The 26,728-nt window shown below is 37.9% G+C and overlaps 1 protein-coding gene across 2 annotated transcripts in view; it reads left to right on the top strand.

Annotated features, from left to right (window-relative positions):
• CAST (calpastatin) overlaps positions 1-26,728 on the top strand; it is a 110,166-nt gene that overhangs the window by 58,874 nt on the left and 24,564 nt on the right. For both annotated transcript variants that reach the window (XM_008569138.1, XM_008569136.1), the window contains exons 4-18: positions 2,452-2,511; positions 6,920-6,961; positions 8,370-8,426; positions 8,828-8,941; positions 10,076-10,159; positions 13,837-13,905; positions 15,103-15,201; positions 16,751-16,831; positions 17,434-17,472; positions 17,926-18,018; positions 18,128-18,217; positions 19,319-19,420; positions 22,688-22,771; positions 23,747-23,794; positions 24,809-24,904. In XM_008569138.1, the coding sequence (XP_008567360.1) occupies positions 2,452-2,511; positions 6,920-6,961; positions 8,370-8,426; positions 8,828-8,941; positions 10,076-10,159; positions 13,837-13,905; positions 15,103-15,201; positions 16,751-16,831; positions 17,434-17,472; positions 17,926-18,018; positions 18,128-18,217; positions 19,319-19,420; positions 22,688-22,771; positions 23,747-23,794; positions 24,809-24,904 (1,158 nt within the window). The remainder of the gene's footprint in view (positions 1-2,451; positions 2,512-6,919; positions 6,962-8,369; positions 8,427-8,827; positions 8,942-10,075; positions 10,160-13,836; positions 13,906-15,102; positions 15,202-16,750; positions 16,832-17,433; positions 17,473-17,925; positions 18,019-18,127; positions 18,218-19,318; positions 19,421-22,687; positions 22,772-23,746; positions 23,795-24,808; positions 24,905-26,728) is intronic.

The following is a 26,728-nucleotide window of genomic DNA, read 5'->3' as shown; positions in this document are numbered from 1 at the left end:
TCTATTGGTTTTACCACTGTCCCCAGCACCCAACACAGTACCTGGTATGAACTGTGTCTAGATAAATGCTTGTGGAACCAATGAACTGTGGTAGAACTTGGAAATGATATTCGTTTTCCACATCTGTTTAAAACCTGTGTGTTAGAGGTTATCACTAAGGTTCTTTCTCTTCAAAGATCTGTGGATTAACTCTTCACAATTTTTAATTTTTTAATAAAGTTACTCACACCCATGATTACAGATTCAAACAATACAAAAATAATTCAGCAGAGGTAACAAATATTAAAAGTTGCTTATCTTAACAGATAGAATGAAAATTGAACAAGCTACAATAAGCTGGAGTTGAATGGCTTAATAATTGGATGAGGTTATTTCTCTCATTTCCAGCCCTCTTGAGGCAGGAACTGTGTTTCAATTTCAAAATGCTTAGTGCCTTAGTGAGGGGGTAAAACTTTCATGGAGGACTCTGCTAAAAACAGGTGGGACCAAGGCCTTTAGCTAAATTCACATTACAACCAGCTTGATGCTTATTTATAGCTATTCTATGTAGAGATTTTACTGGTTTTGGTGGGCCTTGAAATCTTCTTTCTAGGATTTGTGGGTCACTGCCAGGTATTGTTTAATAAAGTAGTAAGGTAGGTTGGACAATCCAAAGCTAACATATTTTACAAATGTTTTATGAATGTTTTAATTCATTTGGATGTTTAAAAAATAGTTAATGTTTACCTAAAGATTTTCAGCTTAAAAAGCTTATAGGTAGTGTTTGGTTTCTCTGGTGGTTTTATATGGTTGAAGAGAATCCTTGAAGGAATGGAATGAAGCACAGCAGAACTTCTTAAGTTTAAATGGAAATTTGTACATACACTTCTAATTGTAGAAAGATAGATTTATATAAATTTGGGTACTTTAATCCCCATAAACTTAAAAATATTGTCAAGGAAAAAAATGTACATTCATATATTTTTCCTTTAATTTGAAGGGAGAAAAATCTACCTTGGTACATCTTCCAGTTCTTTAACCCAAAGAGAATGTGTGAAAGGCTGTTTCACACTGCTGTGACTGTGTATGTGTTGTGGGGTGGGGGGGTGGGGGGTCAGACTGATGTCTAAGGGTGCTCAGGAATAGTTTGTATGATTATGTTTGAAAAGTCAGTATACTAAAGCGTTGGGTTTCTGTCTGTGAATTATAGTAATTGAATTCTAAGCATCAGTGTGTTCTATATCAACTGAGATCTGTGGAGAAGGTGATTCTGTTAGTGGGCTATAAGGTATAGTGAGTTTCATACAATCACCTTGAGAGATAGTATGTTGGGGGTGGGGAAAGGTAAGGAAGGAGCAGGGGTGGCTCACGCAGCCTTGTGACTCAGCTCTGAAGTGGCTCAGGGCCAGGCATGAGAGACAGAGTGAACCCCACACTATAGGCTCTCTGGGTATTGCTGGCAGGACTGCAGCTGTTGACTAGCAGCCGGTTGCTTAAGAAGGCAACTGGTGCCAGATGGAATCCCTGTACTCTACAACCTAACAGACTCAAATGTTAAGGACATTTAAATGAGCCTGGGTTGGAATTTGCAAAGATAATTATCTATTTAATATTAATACTCAATATCATGCAAGTGTCCACAAGCACATCCCACTGCTTAGGTGACTGGATTGCAGGGGCTTATTCTGCCACCCCCAGGCATCCTTAGGAAGGGTGTTTCTTGAATTCTTCAGTTACCATTCATCACCTCTAGCCCTTAGAGGAATAGTGTAGATGAAACAGATAATGCAGTAACATTCCCTCTGCAACCCTGTCTCCCAACTTCTCTTCCTTACATGCACTGAAGGGACAATTTGCATCCACCCAAGTCTATTTCCTGGAGTTATGGAGTTCCTTCTATCTTGTATAATAGAAATAATGTTCTAGTAATTTAATGAGAATCTGCAATGTGCCAGACAATTTACACACATTTTCTCAAATACTTAAAATACTGTAAAATAGATTTCTATGTCTGGAAAACTAAGGCTCAAGGTCACAAAGCTAGTAATCAGCAGAGCTGGGATTTGAACAAAATTCTGTCAAGTTTCAAAGTCCATGTTCTTTCTAAACATAATATTAACAATAATCATAATATTCGCTAAGCAGTTATTATGTACCAGGCAGTAATTTTTATAATAAACTTACAAGGTAGTTGTTATCTACTGAAGAAGAATTAAGGATCAGAAGATCAGAAAATTTAAGTAACTTGCCCAGGATTATTTAGTAAACAGCAGACCCCAAATTTGAACCCATTTGACCTAATTACAAAGGCTTTTTATCCCTTGGGCAACAGCACCTACTGGATTTTTGCAGGCGAGGTACACTAGGTAAAAACAACATAAGGAGTTAAGGGCAGTCTGGCTCAGAGGAGCTGAAGGACGGTGCATATTGTAGGTTAAATAGAATCAGACTTACTATTTCATTTCTTTCTAGGCGTCAGCTTCCTCTGGTGCAACCAGCAAGTCTTCCAGGATGAATCCCACAGAAACCAAGGTATAGAGAACCTTCTAGAATTAGCGCTGGGGCTGCTATTTAAAGTCGATTATATTGTAAGGGAAAACAAATGTAGCCTGATTGTTGACAGATTATGTTTCCTATGAAGCTTGAGTTCTGAAAGTAAACATATTCTTCCTAATTTATGGGAGTCTTTGAAAATTCAGCTTTCCTTCCAATGTTTACCTCAAACATCATCTCTTCACTTTTACATTGTTTTAAAATATCTAGAAAAAAGGAATCACCTAGAATTTTTTTGGTCCTAGCCTTGACTTTTTTTAATTGAAGATAATATCTCTACATGCATTACTCTGGATCTAAATGAGAATATAAATTCTTGATTTCTTGTTAAAATGATTTTATTATTCTGGCCTTTTAAAAATAAATATAAAAATGAGAAAAGATTATATACTAAGTAAACATAGAAATAAGTGAAACAAATACTGATTATTTCATATGCTTTCTGACGTTTCTTTCTGAAATTTGAGTCATGCTTTGCCATCTATTGACAAACATTTGTTGAGCTCTACTTTGAATTTATTCTTATAATTATTTCTTACAATTTCAGAAGAAAAAATAAAAGAATGTCTGCTAGTGGGATTGTCACATAGGAGAAGTCTGGCTTTGAAGAGTTGACTGAAGCTGCCTTAAACCTTCCCCTTTTAGTTACTATGTCTCAAATTCTGTTTCTTGAGAATATTTCAGGGTGGTGGATTAAAGAGAGAGCATTTTCAAAATACTCTCAACTAATTCTTATGAGCCAGTATTGTTTAGTGCCTTTAAGAGCTACCCCAGCCTCATTATTATTAAATTGCCCGTATTTAAAATCACCAACATTCTCTTGTTTTCTGTCTTTCATATTAATTTGCTATCCTAGTAGTTTCCTATCCCGGGTGATGTGGCACCATAATTTAGTAATACCAAGGGATCCTATGGCCTCATCTTGAACTGTTTGAAATAACATTGCAAATATCTGGAAACATACTATTCAAATGTAAGCCCTTCTAAGTTTCATTTAGCATTCATTTTAATTTTTATTGTAAATCTAAAATTATATTTTTATTTGGTATTTTACATTTAAATCGATATATTAATTGTTTTTAAATATACATTATATGATTCCTAATTAGTCTATTAGCAGTCGCTACTTATTTATATCAAGCTTAATCTTAAATTAAAAAATCTTATTTCAATCTTAAAGTAATCCTAAAAGACTATGGTAGAAGCATCTACGAAAAAACGATTCTCTTTGAACTTAGAGTTCATGAAAACTAGAGAAAGGAGAGCCATAAATATAGGATTTCCTTTTTATTTTCTTGGTTCTCTTTTAACCTGTTGCCTGATTCTAATCCCCGATGTCCCTCAGCTCGAGAACCAGTGCTCATTTCCAGTGTGCCATTTTTTCTAGAGCAAGTGTCAGCAAACTCTTCAGCCATCACTAAGCATTAATCATGAGAATTTCTGGCAGTCTTACAAAACTAGGGGAAGGGAAAAACGTAGGGGAGAGATGAGAGGCAGAGACAAAAATAAGATGCACGTGATCAGGTGTCACCAGTGGCCGACTTGGGACCACTTTTGGTCTCAGTTCTCTTCCCTTGGTGGATTTCAGTCACACTGTTCTCATTAATTAATCATCTTATCTCCATGTGCTTCTGATGCCTGGCTCATAAAATTTGGAGATGTTTGTGAGCTTGATGAGCATGTCTCCAGATATTTTGAGCTTGAGGGAAAAGATACTAATCCAAGATAATACTTATACCAAATCCTTGTCATATTCTTCACCTTTAAAATAAGTCAGGTTAGGTCCAGAGGGGAATGATATGTCTAGATCGATGTTCTAAATCTCTTGCTACTTCCACAGAAGAGTTGTTAGTCACACTGCTGGGTTTAAGATGGAAGGTAAGTCATTTCTAATCAGGGTGAAATCCATGAGAGACCACGTAGTGTGGATGCTGGAGCCTAGCGTGACATCCTGGTTTCACACCACCATGATATTGGACAACCCTCTTTACTTTGGTTTCCTTATCTGTACAGTTTTGAGGAAGATGATAATAGTACCCATCTCTCAAGACTCATAAGGAAACAAACATAATATTGGACGATGCTGTGCCACAGTAAGCACCCAGTAGGAGTTGGCTATTGGCCAACACTGGAGAGACAGTACAGTGCAGTGACTGAGAACACAACTGCAGGTCCACCATGGGTGTCCTTGGGGAGTCATTTAACTTCTTTAACCTCAATTTCTCATCTGCAAGATGGGGATAATAACAGTACCTGTCTCATGGGGTGAGTTGACACATGTAGAGCTTAGAACAGTCCCTGGTACCTAAGAGGTGATTGATAAGCATTAGTTATTATTCTCATCATTATATTCAGTGCCACCACTATGAAAAATAAATTTAGCAATTACTGGTTTAAATGTACATTTCATTATAAGCTGCTGTGTCTGTGAGCATACATTCTTAATTGTAGTGAAGAGTTCTCCTATGTAAAATTTTGATTGCCAAATTACAAATTGGAAGCTATTAATAGATTCAAACGAACTACAGTACCAGCTGGCTTATATTCCTTGTTAATTATTTAACAAATTGTATTTGCATAAACTAAAAAAAAACGATAGTAGCATAAACAGATCCTCATTAGCAAGGATGTAATGTGAAAGGATACAAAATTTAATATTTCATTAAAAACACTTCTTAGATCATCAACTTTGTTTCCTTCCCAAAACAGTGTGTTGGCAAAGCAAGGGGCCACTATGTGAGGAAAGTATATGTCTCCATTACGGACATTATAACTTGAGGGTATTTGACTTTAGCCTCTTCAGATAATAAAATAAAAAATAGAAATTAAATAGAAATTTGTGCTGCTATCATCAAGCAGATAAATGGAAAGAAATGGAAGAAAATATTGTGCCTAATTCATAATGTTTTACTTTGAAAAGTTCATAAAATGTTTAATCAAGCTTTATTCCTGATTTCATATCTTGCCTGTATTGAGAATTCATGCATGTACTTAAACAATTTAATTTACTTAGACAATTTACAGGTAACATTTAGTTAGATAAAGCTTTGTAAAATATCACACTAAAGGTCCTAAATTATAACCACTTCTTCAGAAGCGTTCCTAGAACTTTAGATTAGATCTGTACGTACAGGGCTATGACACATACAATAAAATGCATACACTAAATATTTTACGAAATTGTTTTAAAATTTTGTTGACAGAATTTCAGAAAACTTTCAACAACACTTGTGACTATTTATTTTATTGTAACCAAACTTTGGAAATATAGGTAGAGAAAAATATTGCTCAAGCAGCTTTTACACAAAGAAGGAAGGGAAAGGAGGGGAATCAGAAACTAATTTTATTAATGGAAATGTTCACTGAAAGAATGAAAACCCACACTAAACTATTTGCTTGAGACCGTAGGGACCTTAGAGTTTAGGTGCCTCGAACTTGTCAAAGTTACATACATAACATCAAGTAACCACAATAGATGAATAGAATGCATCTCGGTATAAACATCTTAGCCCTGTTTATACGTGTTACTTGACTGTCTGATAAAATTACACTTGGGGCTGTGCTCTCATGTTAGGCCATTCCAAGCAGCAAACAGATGGAAGGACCACATTCTCCTACCAAGAAAAGACATAAAAAACAGGTGATGTGGTTTATTGTTCTAGGGCATCTCTGTTTACTAATGGTCACTTTAGCCACTCAGCACGTACTAATATTGCAGTTCACAATCTTTTGTAAATCAGTCACCCCATTATGGACTTTCTGTAGTCTTAGCTGCATGGCCATCAGTCTCATTTTGGCACTAAAAATATATTTCACTGCTTTCTGTGTCCTCGATTCTACCACCATCCCATTCTTTCACACTGTCAGCCAAAACCTGTGGTGTTTCATCCATAAAAAGATCATGTTAGGGGTTTTGAAACACAGTACTATTGGCTTTGAAGGATGAGAGTTTTTATTTTATGTTGCTTATGTGTTAGCTACAATGCAATGTTAATATAATAAATCTTTACATAGCTTTGATACACATGGCTAGAAGTAAGATTTAAATTTCCATATGGGGGCTGGCAGGTTAGCTTAATTGGTTAAAGCGCCACCTTGTAACACCAAGGTCAAGGGATCAGATCCCCAAACTGGCCAGCCACCAAAAAAAAAAAAAAAAATTCTATCTGGATAGTAAGAGCAGAATATTAATAATTGTGCTAAGTGTTTTATCTAGAGTTACAATTCCAAGCAAAGTGTAATAAACTTAACTCAAAGTTTATAATTACATCAAGATCATCTCTTTTGAGCTTCCTTAGTTAAAGAAAAATCCATGATAATCTTTGTAACTATGGCCATTTTTCTTTTCCTCCTCCTTTTCCTTCCCCCACCCACCCCCCGAATTTAGGCTGTAAAAACAGAATCTGAGAAGAAGTCACCATCAACTAAGGTAAATGATTTAAGTCTGCTAATGAGCTATTTGGATTCTTTTTAATAACAATGAATAACCAATTTCCCACCTTGGTGCCTCTGAATGGTAAAGGGATTTGCCAGCTAATTAATTTTTGGATTACCCTTTTTAATATGATTGTGTATAGTATATATAAAATACTTATAACATTGCATCCATATATTGTTAAAAAGAATATATAATTAGAGAGGACAACATATTTCAGAAGATATTTTGTTCAAATCTAGATTTTTGTTATAGGTGAATTTTTTTTTTTTTTAAAAAAAAGCAGGAAGAACAAAGGAGAAGTGACAAAAGGTAGCGAGTATTCAATTCCAATTCCGATGAGACGTCAAGAGTAATGGGTCTGAACCCAGCACCTGGTAACTTAAGGATGGGAGTCTTTCCCAAGGCCACTGGGTTTATCTTGACGTTGTAACCTCAGCTGGTGGAGCCAGTTATCAGTTACTCCGGCTTTTCTTAGGAGTGACTTCTCTTGCTTTCCTGCCGCCTGGCTGTCCAGACTGAAAGGCATTCTGCCTCCACACGAAGGTGGACCCCAGGGTGTCTGCGGCAGCACAAATGTTTCTCCTCAGCAAGGTGCTACACTTTATTTTTTCAAGTGCTTAAGCAAATACTCAGAGAAGACCACAAGGCTTCCTGTGGGAAAGTACAGAGGTGCTTTGGGCTGAAGTGGTTGAAGTGCAGGAGGGATGAGGTGAAAGATGAGGCTTACCTGATTTCTGCCTAAGGCGACCTGGTAGCCTCTGAGGCTGGGAGTGGCATGGTGAACTCTAGAGTGAAGAGTTCAGCCGCTAGGGGGAGTTGTCTTCTGTTCCACATGGAATGCCTCATCTAGATAACCAAAATTATCTACCAAATCTCAAGAGAGCTGGGTTTCTGGTGATGTGATCTTCTCTACATGTAACAGACAAAACATTGTAAATCATTAAATTGAAGAAAGTGCAGAGTTCTTCATCTCCTATAAAAGAATGTTTTTTAAAAAGTTAATTTCTAGAGTGGGATCCCCTGTCCATAAACTCAGTGGTCACACCAATCATTTGATGTCTCTGTAGACAGACCTGCAGTTACTAATTCCAGATAGCGTGAATTGTGAAAGAGAGCCAGTAACTTGGAGATACACATATATTTGAAAACTTTTGATATGAAATACTATTTTTTCATTATTCTTATGATAATCGCCATTGTTGGAAACTGTTGGTGGGATTACTAATGGCCAGACAGATAGCATATGTCTACTTCTCTGATCCCAAAGAACTGGGCCTAAGTGAACTTTTCCTGACAGAGGCAGAATGATTTTACTGAGATTTTGTTCTTGAGCCTGTTTGGAAATATGAAAACAGTGGACTCCAGTGTAATTGAGTTTTTAATCTTTTGAAATTGACAGCCATCTGTGGTTCATGAGAAAAAATCCCAAGAAGGAAAGCCAAAAGAACACAAAGAGGTAAATGATTATCACTAGAACATATTATGAAGGTTATGTCTTTTGGGTGAGGTATAATTAAAATATCATTCCAGACTAATCCCAATAATGGATGGCTGGATGTTTGTTTTTTTCAGCTAAAATGGTGCCATCATGTGACAATAACAGTGTTTACAATTTACTCGTGATTCTTGCTGAATTGGGGGGAAGGATTTGTACCATTTCATATTTTGTACCTAAAGTAAAATTTTATCACCTTTATATCATACTAATTCAAATTTACGTTAATCAAAACCACAAACAGCACAACTATTATGAACACTTTTTACTCTATAGAGAAAATTGTCAGTATTATGTTTAAAACTAGCATCTTGTTAATAATGTTTTTGTATGTGTGTGTGCACGTACGTGTGTGCTTTCAGCCAAAAAGCCTACCCAAGCATGCAACAGAGACAGGAAGTAAGCACGCTCATAGTGAAAAAGCAGTTTCCAGGTCAAGTGAGCAGCTGACATCAGAGAAATCAACAGAACCAAAGGTAAAATAAGCAGGTTGATAGATGAGAAAACACTAACATCAACTAGCTAGTAAGATATGGTTCCCCTATTCACACTGAGGTGTGTAGTTGGATCTATGGGGCTATGCTGAATATATTTTGTATTGTAATATTTGGTGCTATTGTTTTATTGGTTTTACAAATAGCCTCAAAGACACTTGGGCTTATGGAGGGCTTGAGAAGAACATTAGATGGGTCTGGAAGAATCTTCTGTCCAGCCTTCTCCCACTGCCTGGCTGTAGGCGGAAGGCTCTGGAGTCTCCTAGACAGGAAACTTTGGATTGAGGCTGCCTCCTAGGGGAATTAAGTCTTAAAGTGTTTTTAGAGTCTTGTCATAGAAGAGATGAACTTAGTGAGCCAAACATTGATTCTACAGATTTGTAGTTAATGGCAGTCAGCTTTTGGAAGAATAAACATCTATGAGAAGAACTTTTTCATTGAGAGTGCTTGTAAAATTATAACAAGGCCTGCTTCAAGATATATTTTATATCAGAGATCACAAATTTGTGACTGACCAGTTAAATGCAGCCACATGTGTATTTTGTTTGGCTTACAGTATTGTTAAAAATTATTTTTAATTAGTTCCCAGCATTTAAAGTCAGGATATTTTATATAAAATCCTAATTTCTAGCTTCTCTTGAAAAATTAGAATTTTTTTTTTTTCTCTGACCGGTAAGGGGATCGCAACCCTTGGCACAGTGTTGTCTGCACCATGCTCAGCCAGTGAGTGCACTGGCCATCCCTCTATAGAATCTGAATCCGCAGCCTCGGCATTACTAGCGTTGCACTCTCCCGAGTGAGCCACAGGGTCAGCCCTTTTTCTAATTATAATATTAGAAGGAGCCATTACACCTGGTGTATGTGCTCCGGTTCACCACAATGCCTACCTAGCCTTACTGACCTGTTTGTACTACCTGCACAGACCCTGTAGGCTCCTGAATGTAGCTTCATGTGGTGCCCAGCATTGCATCTTGTGCAGTAGAAGCTAGTAGACATTCCTCTACCGTGATGTCCATGAGGGCCAACTGGCAGGTGTTGGTGACATTTGAAAGTCATGATCTCAATGATAGTCATACAAAGATACTTAGTGCTGTCAATCTTTATCCTCACTCTTAGACCAAATCACAAGACACGATTTCTGCTGGTGCAAAGAGTGTTGCTGCTGGTGTAGCTGTAACTTCTGGCAAACCAGATGACAAGGTGAGTGCACATAAGGGATATGACCATGGGCCTCTGTGCTTATTGGGTTTCTTTCATAAGAAACATATGCTAAGATAACCTATGGTTTGGCAAAACTACACACTTTTTATATGGGAAATTTTGTGAAGAACACGCATTGAAGGGATATAGAGCGAACAAGATACCAAAAATGATTTCAAAATTCATATATTCAATAAATACTTACTGAGCACCTACCACATGTAAGGCCTGGTCTCAGAACTGAGGAAACTAGAATGTGAGTTAACTCAGACCCTGCCTTCCAGATTTTTAGGTGTGAAATAAAGCAGGTAAAATTTTCATGAGGGTTTGGATAAGCATTACTCCTGGCTATCAGTGTTCATACCAGCTATCTTGATACTAGTCAATCACAAGCAGTCATGATATCAATGTGAATTGATATGGGAGGTTTTCAGAGGAGACACTGCAAGCCTTCTCAGGAGCAGCTATACTCAGATGTGCTGTGCTGGCTAATTATGGGCAAGCCTTCCTGAGGTCCTTTGAAGAGCTACTTCAGATACTAGCCTGGGAATGTCAGATGAAAAGTGGTCTATTCTTTCTACCCAGAGCAATACAACGTTAGTAATTGGTTTAAAGGGTATGTATTCGGTTTGAATCCACAAGTAAACAATTGAAGCAACAATGAGAAGATGGAAATGAAAATGGAAAAAAAGTAGTATATATTTATTTATATTCCTGCTTTTCAAAATGGGAAAAGTATACCTCTATAGCCTAGATGTTGAAGAAAGTCATAGGATAAAATTATGGCACATCTCCTGAAACATCATTTTTTTCTCAGATTTAAGGGGGAAAAGCACATTATTTTCATCTAAGGGCAGAATTTACATAAACTTTTATATTAAAATACCCAACTTAAAATTGTTTTTCTTGCAACAGATCACTCGTATGTTACTTTGAGACTCCACGTCACCCCAGGGATATACTCTCTCTTATGCCGAGGGATGAGGAGTACTTAGAGGAACTGGTTTGAAAATGGAGGATTATATATGTTAGAATAGATTTTTAAATCTATTCAAAATTTGAAATTTTATGATAGATGTAAATTAGCCAGTGTTGTCAGTGAAAGCTAAATAACAACACTAGGAGAAGCTTATGTTGAATTCCAGCATTGACTTGTGCTGGAAGTTGCAGCAACTCATTTCACTTTTCTTTGCCTCTAATTTTTCTCCTATCAAGTAGGATTGATCAGATCTGCCTTCTTATTTTAGTACTTAGCATGTTTAAAACATCATGGTTGACTCTGCAGAACACAGTAGCTGCAGGCTGACCCAGCTAGGGTTTGTGGAGAAAACAATTTACCTGGGAGTGTAATTCAAGGCAGATTTAGAAAGACCATCAAAAGGAGGTGTTTGGTGAGGAACTGAGGGATTCTGTCTGACTCAGGGAATCCACAGGAACTTTGAGAGAGTAGATCCAATCTGAGTTAGGCATGGAAGGAGAGTGAGGATTACAGGATAGCAAACACGTCAGGGTGTTGAAAGGTATGAGATGTGTTCCTGGCACAAAGTGCATTCCAGTGTGGGTGAAATACTGGGGAGGTGAGTGGTGGGGCTGCAAGACCAGAAAGACAAGTTAAGCACTACTGTGGAGAATGCCAAGGTACATTTATATGTGTAGTTGGTAGCCATTGAGAACACCAGAGAACAGATGGGGTGATGTGATTGATTTGAAACCAAGCTGCAGTTGGATTAAGTAGACTTCAGACAGATGAAATGGAATAGAAAGGGAGGGAGGGCAGACAGGAAGGTGGAAGGTTGGTCAGGGGCTGTTTCAGTAGTTCTGGTGAGTCATAGTATAGCTTAAATTACACCTATGATCAAATTAAAAGGTGGGGACTTACGCAAGAGACATTGCAGAGGTAAAATCTTCAGGTTTTAGGAAACAATTGGCCAAAGTGGGCAGAGGCAAAGTAAAATCTGAGATAGGCTGGAACTTCAGAGTCTGGTAAAACTAGGTTGGTGACCCTACAGTAAGGCAAGGAAAGTGGCCAAGGAACAAAATTTAAGGAGGCACTCACTGTTGGGTTTGTGCAAGTGCAGGGTCAGCACCTAAGAGTAAGTGCCTCCTTAAACTATGAGCTGGGTGCCTTGCAGTCCTGATCCTGACTGAGCCCCTGGCTACTTTTGAAAGGTGGACAGAAATCAGAAGGGGAATTGTTTGGAGAGGAAAAGTGTGTGTCTGCTTTTGGACAGGCTGAATTTAAGTGTTTGAAGTGTTCAAAGAAAGATGTGTAGGAAGGCAATTAAAATATTATTTGGGGTACAAAAGAATGGAGGAGGAGGGAGATGAAGAGGGACAGAAGGAGAGAGAAGAAGGGAGGAGGGATAGAGAGATTGAAAGTGGAGGAAGGAAACGGAAGATGAGGAGAGAATATGACTATCTGCACAAGGTGGTGGTTGAATCATGGAGGTGGTATGAGTTGCATAGACTCAGGCTCACACCCTGGTCCCCACAGTATTTTAAGCATTATAATTGCAGCAGTCACTTATTTAGCACTTAGTTATATAGCAAGTACTTATATAGTGCTTAGCAAATGCACAACACTAGTTTTCATACTTCATATGGATTAATTTGTCTAATTCTCACAACCCCCCAGAGGTAGGTACAGTTATCATCTCCTCTTTGCACACAGGGAAACTGAGGTACATACAGAAGGAGAAATGACTTGCCAAGGTCTCAAGCAGCTACACGTGCCGCAACTGCTATGGAAGCCCAGGCAGTGAGGGCCTGTGCCATTTGCCTCTGCTGCCCAAATTCAGATACCTTCAAATGGGATGTGGTCTCTTATTGTCTTAAATCCTACAATTTCACCCATTAAGTTCCTGCCAAGCCCTGAAAGTGTTTGATCCCTGGCCCTAGAGAATGATTCTGGTTTGAGCCTGTCAGCACAGGGCAGAAACATGCAGAATGTGTGCAGTTGGGGCCAAGTGGAAGAAATGCCAGAGGTGACAGACCAAAGGACACAAACACCAGAGAAGAACTGGCATAGTGCTGGGTGGTGGCAGCTGGGAGAGATGAGTTGGGAAAGGGATGATTCCCGGGGTCAAACTTCAGAGAAGATTACATTGGAATAAAGGCATGGAAATTACAAATTGGAAAGTTATTGTCAATCTTCAATAAAGCAACTGAAGCAGTGGTGAGAGCAAAACTCATTTTAGGGAAATAAGGAAAGAGCGAGTGTTGAGAAGCTAAAGCATGGGACATGGAGGCCTTCGCGTGTAGAGGCAAAGACTCAGAGCGCAACAGCTGGTAGTGGCAGCCTAAAGAAGGAATTCATGGGTATCGAGAAGACTGGTTATGGGCCCCAGAGAAGAACAGTGAAGAAAGAAATAGACAGTCCTGGATTCAACTCTTGGTTCTGTCCCTTACTGTATAACATGAGGGAAGTTACTTAACCTCTCAGAGCCTTGCTTTCCCCATCACTAAATGATATTATTATTTAAGCTGTTCTGAAAAAGGATTTAAAACATATGGCATAGTGTCTGGTACAGAGCAGATGTTCAGTATATGAATTCATTTAGTATATTAGTATTATGAATATTATTAATATTATGAATTCATTTTAAAATATGTAATAGTATTGAGCTTTATAAAGGTATGTGAGAAGGAGTTTTTATTTCTTTCTAAACTCTCACCAGAAAAAAGAAAAGAAATCATCAGCACCAGCTGTACCAGTTGAATCCAAACCAGACAAACCATCTGGAAAGGTATGAAGGTAGCAGTGCACTTCCACATAAGATACTCATTCATGTGCTAGTTCTGTCTTTATCATAATCTGATTTCTTGTGCGTAGACAATATGAGGGGGATAACTTAAAGGATCGTTTTAATGAATTAGTGTTTCAAACTAATATGACTGGGTTGAAAGTATGGTTTTCATATATGTTTATAACATTTTATGTTATAACCCCATGTTTTGAAAACTTCAGTTTCATTCTATGGAGTTTACATGCCAGTTTGTCTCCTGCAAATGGACCTTTTTTAACCAGAGGTATCACTAAAGAATGTCAGGTACTTTATTCTGAAATTCCCAAAAGAATCAGTCTGATGCTAACAGGCCCCAAATTCTATTACATAGATCTGTGATCCGGTGAGTCCTGAAATTGTTGGTTTATATGGTAGTTGCAAAAAACCAAATATTTTAAACAGTTCTTTTGAATCTGAGTTAAATAGTAAAGGGTCTTTCCCTAGATTGATGTGTTCCCCTTTAGAGGAAGGTTATTGTTCACAGTGAGTCATTCTTAACCTTAAAAATAGGATGGAGGCGCTCTTTCATTTCTTATACTGATTTGAGCCCATATCGACAGAATGAACTGTCAGTTCCTGTAAGTTTAACATATTTTTCAGGTAATTTCTGTTTTGTGAACTTCTTCAGGCAAGCAAGTGAACAAAAGAACACGAATGAAAGAATATAGGCAAATCCAATTTTGAAATAGATTCTGTTTGGAAGAGGTGCTACATAGAGATTTTGTTGGGGTTCTTTGTATAAAATTCTGGAAAACTATTGATAAGCAATAAATACCAAGCATTTCTCCTACTGCTTAAAGCGGCATAGTCATAATTCTTTGTATTTTGTTGTTTTATTTCTTTTTTCCTTTAAACTGTCAGTATATTGAACTAGCAGCCTTAATGAAGTCATACATTTGTTTATGTAGTTAATGCCTTTAGATTTGTTGAAATAGTATTCTTACTTGAGTAGGGCTTTTTATCTTTCCAACCCAGAATCTATACTCTGGGACTTTAGACTTTAAGGTCTACCAGAGACCAATTTTAATTATTTTGATAGTTGAAGAACTTTTGGGCTTTGGTGTTTCTTCTATGCAGAATGCTTTTTTTGTAGTTAAAAAATCAAAAGTGAAATATGTATAGCAAGTAACATTGAAATATCTGCTCTTTCTTTTCCAGTCAGACATGGAAGCTGCTTTGGATGACTTAGTAGACACTTTAGGAGAACCTGAAGAAACTACAGTAGATAATGCCACATATACTGGACCAGAAGTTTCAGTATGTAATCTTGATATCTGTAAAAATTTATACTCATTGGGTGGCAGAGCATGGTCATGAAGCTCAAGAGAACACCTAGTGTTTGTTCTGTCACTTGGGTAGAAACAGAATGATGTCAGCATCAGCAACAGCAAATAAAAATTACTGTTGGGGATGAAAGTGGTTTGTCCTTTGGTAGCTATATAATTACATTGATTCAGCAAACATTTATTGATTGTTTGTGCTAAGACTGGCACTGGGATACAACCTGTTGGGTCACAAAGACTTATTTTCTGGCCTCAAGGTTAAAGTCCAGTGGACTTGAACTCATTTTGATGTCCAGGTATTTTCCATCCTATGATTTGAACATATTTTGATTCCTAGATATTTACTACCCTCAGTTTATCCCCATTACTCCTAAAAAGGAAGAAAATTTTATGTTTCTTGGTTAAAAAAACAAAAAGATAAACCATGGACTAGATGAAAATATTTGCAACAGATGTAAAATGATTTGTTTCTAGAATTTATAAAAAATATATAGAAAAAGACAATCTAGTAGAAAATTAGGTGAAAACTTGACTGGCTAATTAACAAGTAAAATGAAACTCTCCTAGTAATTAAACAAATGATATTAAAACATGGAGCGATATCATTTTGCACTTTGACTGACAAAAGCATGAAAGTCTCACAACTTGCCTATACTTGGTGGGTGTTGAAGATGAGCTTCGTCGTCAACCAGGAAGTCAGCCTGTAGAGAGATTCCCAGGAGGGAGCCTTGCCCATGTGTACAAGGAGTTATAAGAACTGGTGAAACATTTGAAAACAATTTTGTTCAGTAGAGGACAGGATAATATAATGCAATGCTTTATAATGGTTAAAATGGATCATTCATATATCAACATGGATACATTACAAAAAACATTATTTTTAATAAAAATGCAGAATTACATATAGAATACTATACCATCTGTATAACATTTGAAAATATGCAAAGTAATGTTGTACCTTATTTATACTACTTACATCTGTAATAATTGTTTCAGATATGCTCATCTTTAAGTGGGTGAATATGATAAACTTCAGGATGGTGGCTATCTCTGGGTAACAAAGAAGGGGAATTGGACTGGAGAGGACTAAACAGGAGAAACCCACTTTATCTGTGATTTTGCTCTCTTAGAAATTACATAATCAATAACTGTAGATCTGATAGAACTGGATGTTAGGTTATGTAGAAGTTCATTATGTTATTAACTGTACTTTTGTATGTACTGGAAATGTTAGATAATGAAAACATTTGAAAACAAAATTTATTTTTAATATAGGAATCAACTTTAATATTTTGAATATTTTCTAACATTACATATGAGTTAAACCAATTAAATATGGGTAATTATTTGTGTAAACTCAGAACTCCAGAGATGTGTAAAGTGTTAGCTTTTTAATGACTTATATTTCGTTGCAATAGTTCTATAAATTAATAATAAAATAGTACTTTGGTTTCAGGATATGCATATAACATTCTCAGCTGATTAATTACATTATATCCTTATCTGTGTGATTTTTGTTCTAGGATCCAATGTTTTCTACCTACATAGAGGAACTGGGTAAAAGAGAAGTCACAATTCCTCCAAAATATAGGGAACTTCTAGCTGTAAGTTAATGGCACTTTTACTTCACTATTTCCTTTGTAATATAATTTTATATCAATATCGTCCCAATTTTTAAAATATAGAAAATATCATGGGGCATATGAAATTGTCATCACTACGAAGCTTACTGTATCAGTTTGCTAGGGCTGCAAGAAAGACCCCAGACTGGGTGGCTTAAACAACAGAAACGTATTGTCTCACAGTTCAGGCTAGAGGTGCAGAATCAGGTGTCAGCAGGGTTGGCTCCTTCTTGGGGTGTGAGGGGAGGAGCTCTCCTCCAGGCCTCTCTGCTTGGCTGTAGATGCCGTCTTCTGCCTGTGTCTCCTCACATCATCTTCCCTCCGTGTATCCCTGGGTCCAAGTTTCCCCTTTTTATTAGGGCAGCAGTCATAATGGTTTAGGACCCACCTTAACACTTCATCTTTATTTGATTACTTCTATCAAGACTGTATCTCCAAATAAGGTCTCATTCTAAGGTACTAGGACTTCATATGAATTTGGGGAGAACACAGTTCAACCCATAACACACATTGAGCAACACATTTTGCCAGTCATAAGTATGAATCTTGCCTTCTCAACATCATCAAATCAATGTTTGTTTCAGAAAAAAGAAGGGATCACGGGACCTCCTCCAGACTCTTCGGTGAGTTCACAAAAATGTCTTCTAAGATCTAAATTAACATTCTTTATATCTTCAGTTGGGGGAATAGGGCTATCAATTCTGTATTTGGAGATTATAACTAAATTCATCTCCAAATCAGAGTGTGTTTCTGTCTGTTCAGAAAAAGGGGGTGGGTGCTGGGGTTGTCTCAGTGTTCCTTAGTCTCGTGTAGTTTTTTGGAGGGGAAGGAGAATGGAGCCAAGAAAGTATTAGAATAAATTAAATGTTAATAGCAATAGAGTGAGAATATCTTACCATGTAAAACCTTTAGAGGAGGAGGGAGAGGAAAACAATACTTATGGAGTATCCATGACCTTCTGAACATAGACTTTGATCTGAGTTATTTCATTAACATATCTCATTTGGTAGCTAAAGACTTGCAAAAGTGCATTCTTTCTTTGCTGGGTTTCTAATTCATTCTTTCACTTTCTTTAGACACCCATGGGGCCCGACGATGCTATAGACAGCTTGTCATCTGACTTTACCTGTAGTTCCCCTACTGCTGGTGGAAAGAAAACTGAGAAAGAGGTATTGTTTTCAGTATTAAGAACTTGTTAGAAATGATCTCAAACTTTAAAAGAATGACAATTAGATTTCCCTCATCCGTAAATCTAAACTTTTGTACTTTATTTTTCAGAAATCTACAGGAGAGGTTTTAAAAGCTCAGTCGGCTGGGGTAATAAGAAGTGCTGCTCCACCCCAGGAGAAGAAAAGAAAGGTGGAAGAGGTATAATTACTTTGAAAATAATCACAGTCCACCTAACAGAAGCTGCTTTCATGAATCTGATCTAGTTTATTCGGGATAATCCCAATACTGTAGGGTATTATTACCCATGATGAGGGGCTGTGACCTTTCTCCCTCAAGTCTGAGCAGAATAGTGAATTGTATCGATCTGATCATCTCCAGGCAAGCCATGTGTGTTTCCATAAATGCTTATGAATGATTTTAGCACAGTCTTCTTGGTCATGATCCAAGATCATCTCACCATTACATGGAAGGGCAGAAACTAGAGAAATTGCATTTTTGGAACATAAAGTCTTCAAGTTTGATTTCCCAAAGGAGTTTAAGCCCTTGTGGATCACTAGAGAGATGCTGTTGAAGCTCCTTCTGTCCATCTCTCTTAACCACAACCAACTATAATTTAATTCTCACAAATCCTGAAGGGCCATCCTGCAGCTCTGGGCTGGATGAGAAAGTGTGTCTCATGTGCAAACAGTCAAGAAAATACGAAGGAGCAGTTTCTATCAGAGACGCATCTGCCTCTCCCCTCCTGGAATGGACAGTTTATTTTTATCTGGCTGGCTGGGGGAACGGTGGTGAGCACCACACCCCTGAGAGTGGGAGTTGCTGCAAGATCAGCCATTGTGCCTTCAGAGAAGGCGGCAGCGGGGGCCACTTCAAGCTTCCTTGCTTCCTGAGCTTAGCTGCTTTGCTAAAGGACAGGATTGTCAGAAGCCATTTTTAGGGACACATTTTTAGAAAAAGAAAAGCAGGGTCGTGAAAGTTCACTACTTTTACAGCTTTTATTTTCGTAAAAGAGTACTTTATAAGTTTTACTTCTAGCTTACTAGATAAGGGGTGAAGTGTGCCCCAGAGAGCGCTGTTACTGTAGAAACGTGTTTTAGCCCCAACTTTCACTCATTGGTAAGTTCTTTTTTCTTTCTCTCTTTTGCCGGGTTTCAGATAAAATTGCCTTTCTAGAGTATTTTCCCAGTCCACAATTCATGTCATATATTTAAAATGTGTGTTTCACAAAGAAGTAAATGGACTGTTCAGGTTCAGGAGATGTTGTCTTTTTTCATGTACAGAATTTTTCATTTTTAACAGGATACGATGAGCGATCAAGCACTCGAGGCTCTGTCAGCCTCACTGGGCACCCGGAAACCAGAACCTGAGCTTGACCTCAGCTCTGTTAAGGAAGTCGATGAGGTACTGACCTTGGAGTCGATATACAAAGCATGTTAGTGTGCAGATTATGAAAGTGAATGCATTGCATGTGTTTAGAATTCTTGCACAGCTTTTATTTTATGGGAGATTAAAATTGAACTACTCTTTATTCTGTCTTACTTTCAGAGTCTGGTTAATTTAGATATTTATTGCTGGGTAGTTAGCAATCAAGAGGGATTGTGTTTTGTTTTGACATATGTGTTTTGTATAACATCTAGAATTTTTAGTATTTAAAATGATCACTAGTCTCCTTTGCCAAAGCTTAAATGACACCTGAGTGAACAAGGTAACAAGGAACAGTGGCCTGGGTGAGAAATAGTGACGTTTCTCTGCTGTCATGGAAATTGAAAACTTTTATTTTCAGAAGGATTCTGGGCACTTCTCTATAAGGAGCAAGGGAGATGGCCATGTAAAGGCTGGGAAGATTCTTCTTTTATAACTGTGGGGAAAGATGTTGAGAAATTTGTCTCAAATGGGAATAAAATCAAGCAACAGTTACTCTGGAGCTGGAGCTCCTGTGTATTCAGAGCACGATACTGGTGAGGGTGTATTCTGCCACACTCCAAGATCTTTTTTTTTTTTTTTTTTCCTTTTTTGTCTTTTTTACTGACCGGTAACGGGATCGCAACCCTCAGTGTCACGCCCGTACTGGACCGGTCTCTATATGGGATCCAAACCCTCAGCAGGAGCGCCACCACACTCCCAAGCGCCGCACTCTACCGAGTGCGCCACTGGGCTGGCCCCACACTCCAAGATCTTAACAAGCCTTCTAAGCCAAAGCAAGCTTGTGTCTGGTGTACGAGAGTTTTAATATTGTTACAGTTTTTGTAGAATTTTTCAACTTGGTCCTCTGAGGGAAAAAAAGAAGGAAAGGAGAGAGCCACCCATTCCTGACAAGGCGGTGTCATGGGGGGAGATGGAAACAGCCTGGGGTCCTCAGGAGCCCCATCCTATCAGCTCAGGGAAGAGAATCTGGCAGTTGTCACTGTCACAATGCCCCTGCCTCTGCTGTCATTTCCTGTTCTGAGTCCTAGTCGGGGAGGGGGAGTCTCCCAGATTCCCAGCAACTCTCCCAAGTCTGGGACCGCCCTGGTCCAAGATGGGCCAATTTCTATCTTCGATCTTCTTGGAGAGTTTACCAGCCACAGTATGGCACAATGAGCTTTGTGATGGTGACCACAAGGGAGCAGGAGAAACAGTCCCTGGCCTCCAGGACCAAGTAATGTACTGGGAAGAAAGGAAATTTTGCAGCACAGTGTGCGATGTGCATTACCTTGAGTAGCCACATAGAAACAATGTCATCTCAAGGATGGGATGGTCTTGGCAGAGCCCTGGGGGAGTCAGGAAACCAAGTTAAGCAGTGATTCTACTACCTGAGGGCTGCATGGTCATTAGGAAATTGCACTTTTGCCTCAGGCTTTTTACAGATAATTAGGGGGATTTAGTAAGACAACAAATATGGAGAGGGAAGATATAAACATGATATAAATTCCAGGACAAATAGAGTCTTTTAGTGACTAAAATCAGAGAAGTAGATAGAAAAAAGAGACATGAAAATAACTTAGAAAACTTGTGGGTAAGCAGTTTGGGGATGCATATGAATGTATTAAATTTTGTCTAGAAAACCTCAGAAAAGTAGTAAACTAATTCCAGCAAAAAAACACTCTTCTTTTCCACTCTTAATACATACTAGTTGTCCTTTTCAATCATGTACAAAGTATAAAAATTTCCTAAGAAGATCTTTCAATCCTCTAGATTCTTTAGCTGAATTCGTAGTACCCAGTGGTGAATTCTTTACATCTTGGATAATCTGATGTTGTGGTAAGGCTCATAAACTTCGCTGCCATCCGAGCACATTCCACACTAGAGAGCTCTCTGTGGACAACTACGTAATACTCCAGAGAAGAGGTCCATGCCTACTTGGTATTCTTGTAATGTATTGTAACATAAAATTTATTCCATAATGTTACCTCATTATAAATTTCCCCCATTTTTAGGTGTGGTTACCTAGTCCAGTGCTATTTCAATTCAGTATACATTTTTTTTCAATGCCTACTCTATACAAGCCACAGTGTAGGCATTTCAAGAATATAAAGATCAAAGAAGAAACTAACTCTGTCCACCACCTGAGTGTAGTGGAGAGAACAGTCTTCCATAGGTGACCCTTGCCAGTCATGAAGGCTGCAATAGCCAAAGACCTCACAAATGCCTGAGTTGGGGAGTACCACTACATAATAGGACTTCCACCATATGCTGCAGTAGAATATAACTGGAAATATCTTTTAAAAAACCAAAAACCTTTCATCCCTTATTGAGAATTATTCTATAGAACAATAAAACTGTAATTCCAAAGCCTAGAACAGTGTCTGGCTCATGAAAATTGCTCAATAAATATTTTTTTAATTAATCCACTAACTAATCGATCAGTGGAAAACCACATTCTTAGGCTGAGATGTAGATGGGAGCAGTGGATCAAGTTAAAATTTGCTAAGTGAACCCTACCTTGGTTTGTGTATTAAATCCATGCCTTGATGTAAGTACAAAGCATTATATCTCATGAAACTTCATACCAGTAGATTATAATTGCAAATGTTATATCCTAGAAGTCAACAATCTACTACAGAAATATACTTTTATTTCTAAGGCAGTTGGTTGCTGGTGGTTCAGTAATCCAGTGAAGTCCCGGTGTTTTATTGAAGCAAGTCCTTTTAAAAGAAGTAAACCCATTATCCATGGACTAGCTCAGATTTGTGATAGGATGCTTCTCCCATTTCTGAATTGGGTTTAACATGACAATTGGTTGTGTTTCCCTCTCTCACCTCGTTGAGTAAGACAGATGAAGGCTATTAAAATAATTGCAGCTAAATTCTGTCCTGCGCTTACTGTCTTCAAAGGGCCTTTTATTTACTTTTCTCTGTTATGCTTACAACTCAGTGAGCTGGGTAAGGATTATTAGTAGCCACACTTAGCAGCTGAGGAAAGCAGCCCAAAGAAAAGCTAAGTGATTTCCCAAGGACATAGTGCCTGAGAGCAGAGCAAGTCACCTCCCCAGGATCCTATCTCAGTTGCCAATGCTGTCTTTCTCATAGCTGCTCATCATGGTCTTCTGCTCTGTAGTTTACAAAACTCTCCAGACACTTGTATCTGATTTGGTCTTCTGTGCAACACTCGTGAAATACACAAGGCAACTGATAACATCTCGATTTACATGCATTATCCAACTGCTTTTTTTCTCTCCACTTTCACCAGGCAAAAGCTAAAGAATTAAAACTAGAGAAGTGCGGTGAGGATGATGAAACAGTCCCGGCTGAGTACAGACTGAAACCAGCCACGGTGAGTTTGTAGCTGTAGTGTACACAGTACACTCATCCTGCCTTCCCTTCGTTTTGTTGTTTCCATACCCTTGACACTAAGGACATGCCTGTTCCAGTTCAGATAGTAACTCTGAGAACCCCAAACCTTTCTCTGCTCTCCACAGTTAGACCCCTTGAGGGATGGTTTGTCCCTGCGTGGCTTCTTAAGTAATGAGCATGTAGTCATTAAAATTTCCAGAAATTCAAGTGTTTCAACTATTAACAATGTTTGACATTGATCTTAAAGCTGAAGGAACAACTTGGGTGTAATTTTTCTCTAATTGCTATTTGCATAAAAGCACCATCGATCTTATAAGTGGTAGATATAAATGTACTCCTATTTACCAGTATCCTCAGTTAAGGTGGTTTTGTTGTTTTTGATTTATGGTGAGGATGGTGAACTAACTCCTGTAATTACATTTATAATTTATCTTTGAAATCAAACATATGATCACATGATGGAAAGCAGTTGTGATTTTTATATAAGCTTATATATGAAAAAAGTTTCTAATTTTTAGAAATATTCTAAATTGTGAAACCTCATCCAAAAAACTAAATGGGATTATCAGAATGATATCTACTTCTTCACCTTGGGTTGCAGAAATGAGACATTTAAAAAATCTTTCACTAACATAGTTTCACCTTTCTTGCCAAAGAACATTTTTTTTTTTAATTCTATTTCTCTGTTCAATGAATGGAACACAAAAAATTTTTAGTAACTTTAAGGAAAAAGTAAATGTGAATCATATTTGTTAACATTTGATCTCTTGGTTTTTGAGGCTCAACTCCCTGTTCTGATATTTTATAAAAAGTAAATCTGAAACACCAATTTACTCAAATATAAGAAAAAATAAACTTCCTTTCATATCCTGGAGTTCCTAAAAATAAACTTAATGGGGCATGACAGCTCCATTTTTCTACTTCATTTCCAATGAATTTTCAATTTCATTTACAGGATAAAGATGGAAAACCACTATTGCCGGAGCCTGAAGAAAAGTCCAAGGTTAAGAAATAAGTTTCTAATGTACTTAAAAAACAATAGAAATATAAAGTATAAATTAAGATTATTTTGACAGATTTCACTGTTGGGGACTTGCATACTGACCTAGTATTGGGGAGGGAGAACTTCTGATGGTAACACTTGGCTAATATCTCTGACTTCTTTTCATATATTTTAATGATTATGTTCCTCATGAATTATTATTAGTGTATTAAGTTTCTAGGTGATGTTCATTGAATATTAGGAGCTGATGTCAAGAGGGCCCTTGAATTAGCACTTAGAGTTTGTTCCTAGTCACAGCATAAAATACTCTCATCAGAGTTACCTGTCCTGATAATACTAATCAGCAATGTTTATTAACTACTTACTGATAATTTCCATTTTACAGGGAAGAAACTGAGACATGGAAGGATTATGTAAATTGACCCCAAATCTCTTTAGAAGAAAGCAGGCAGGATGTAGAACTCAGGCTGTCCACTCTGGGGCCCAGTTTCTGAATCACACATCCTCCTATCATGGGTCAGGCAAAATTTCTACAAGCCTTCAAATAATACCACCTCCTCTGAAAGAATTAGCGATAGCAGAACTTTCCCACCCAAAACCCACAGTCATAGGAGAGGAGTATATGGTCTGTGTTTTCTCAGATTTATTTAGAAGTCATTAGGAAGTAGGAAAATGATAATCATATAAAAAATACTATACAGATCTTCATTGGAGAGAACAAGTAGTTTTAATCGAACAAAATCCTTCTGAAATTGACGTATTAGGAAAACTTGAGTAAGTCAGTCATTAACGCTTTTGTGGTCCTGAGGTGTTTAGTATTTATTTCTTGCATGTCATTTTTATCTCACATTGATAAATGAAAAATATGCCCTATGTAAACTAACTTTTGGTTTTAGATCCTAAAGTATGGTCTAATATGTGTTGAGCAGGAAAAAAATGTGCTCTATGAAAACTTTTTTTTTAAACAAAGTGAATATAGTTACTTCATAATATATAATGTTTCTCACATTACAGCCCCTGAGTGAATCAGAACTCATTGATGAACTTGCAGAAGATTTTGACCCGTCTGAATGTAAAGAAAAACAATCTAAGCCAACTAAAAAAACAGAAGTATGTATGTAAAAATATGTCTCTAGTTTTCAAGGTTTTTTAAAAAAATGTATTTGTGTAATCTTTAAAAATGTGAGACTGAAACTATTTTAGTATGAAGTGGCTGATTTAAAAAAAGCCCATTATACCATCTTTTTTTTTTTTTTTTTTTACATCTTTCATTTTGTCTTTTTCTAAATGTGTTTTCTTTTCCCGAGCTAATGTTGTTATTCTTATGGTTTAAGTCGTGTAATTATTCCTTCAGGAAGGCTCTCAAACCCATGCTTTACTTTCTATTCCTTCTTCCATAACTGACCCGGTTAAAGCTGCCAGCACCTGTCACTCAGGATTGCAGTGGCCCTTCTTCAGTCTCCTTCCCTCCCATCTCTTGTATCCACCAGAGGCATTCTTTCTCAAGTGTGTTTGCAGTTGCATCATTCACCTGCTCCAACCCCCAGGAGAGTCTCATTCCCTACAAAAGAAAAGCTTCTGCTAACATGTTCTGGCCCCAGCTTCCTTTCCTACCGAGCTGCGTCCCTGCATCACTGAACTGCACAATAAGTCTCCATGGCTTTTCTTACCTAGTTCCTTCTGTCCGCACTAACCTTTCCTCCTAATTCTATATCAACTGAAGTCTTACTCATCTTTTTAAGGCTCTGCTACAATATGGCTGCCTTTATCGCTTGCTTTTTCTTCCCTAAACCATATCACCCTTCTAATCTTTATTAAGCAGAATATGCCATGGAAGGGGCTCTGTTGTTCTCTCTTTGTATATCCTTATCAAAGCATTTTTTTTTTTGTCTTTTTTTTTTTTTCGTGTCCGGCAATGGATCGCAACCCTCAATGTCGCGCCCGTACCGGACCGGGACCGGCAACGGGATCGCAACCCTCAGTGCTGCGCCCGCACCTCGCTCAGCCAGTGAGCGGGAACCGGTCTGTATGTGGGATCCAAACCCTCGGCGGGAGCGCCGCCACACTCCCAAGCGGCGCACTGTAGCAGTGTGCCACCGGGCCGGCCCCATTATCAAAGCATTTTTACAAATAAGTTTTTAGCTTTGTTGGTCCTTTAACTCTAACATTTATACATAGTTTAAATAAGTAGGAAGTAAGTTCCTTGAAAGAAGAGATCATACCCTAATGTTAATGATCATCTGATGAGCACCTTGAATATACAATTACATACAATTCTGTATTAAAAACAATTTATTTGAAATTTTATTCTTGTGATAAGATAGTACAGTGGTTCTCAAACTTCAGCGTGCCTCAGGACCATCTGAAGGGTTTGTGAAGACACAGATCGCTAGGCTCCACCCCCAGAATTTCTGATTTAGTACATGGTGGTGGGGGCCCAAGAATCTGCATTTCTTAGAAGCTCCCTGGTAGTGCTGAGGCTGTTAGTCCAGGGACCACACTTTGAGAACCCCTGGTACAGTGTTACTACCTTGTATTTGTGCGTAGCTATTTATAATTTACAGTGTGCTCAAAGATTCATATAAATACATAATTTATATAGTATTATATAATAGGTATGTTTTATTGTTTAATATGATGACAAATAATACAAATAATCGCAATCATTGCTCAAATTCATTGAGCTTACTGTCTTCCACGCAATATCTCATTTAAGCCCCACAGCAACCTTTGAGATGTAGATAGTATGATTGTTCTCACTTTACAGATGTGGAAACTGAGTCTGGAGTTTAAGTAGTCTACCTAAGGTGAGAGGTAAAACCAGGATGAAATGGGCCGGCCCGGTGGCGCACTGTTACAAGTGCGCCGCTTGGGAGCGCGGTGGCGCTCCCGCCGAGGGTTCGGATCCCACATACAGACCGGTTCCCGCTCACA

Source organism: Galeopterus variegatus, unplaced genomic scaffold, assembly GCF_000696425.1.
Source record: "Galeopterus variegatus unplaced genomic scaffold, G_variegatus-3.0.2 Scaffold467, whole genome shotgun sequence".
Lineage (NCBI taxonomy): Eukaryota > Metazoa > Chordata > Mammalia > Dermoptera > Cynocephalidae > Galeopterus > Galeopterus variegatus.
Note: the sequence above shows the minus strand (reverse complement) of the source record. Positions and strands in the feature narration are given on the sequence as shown.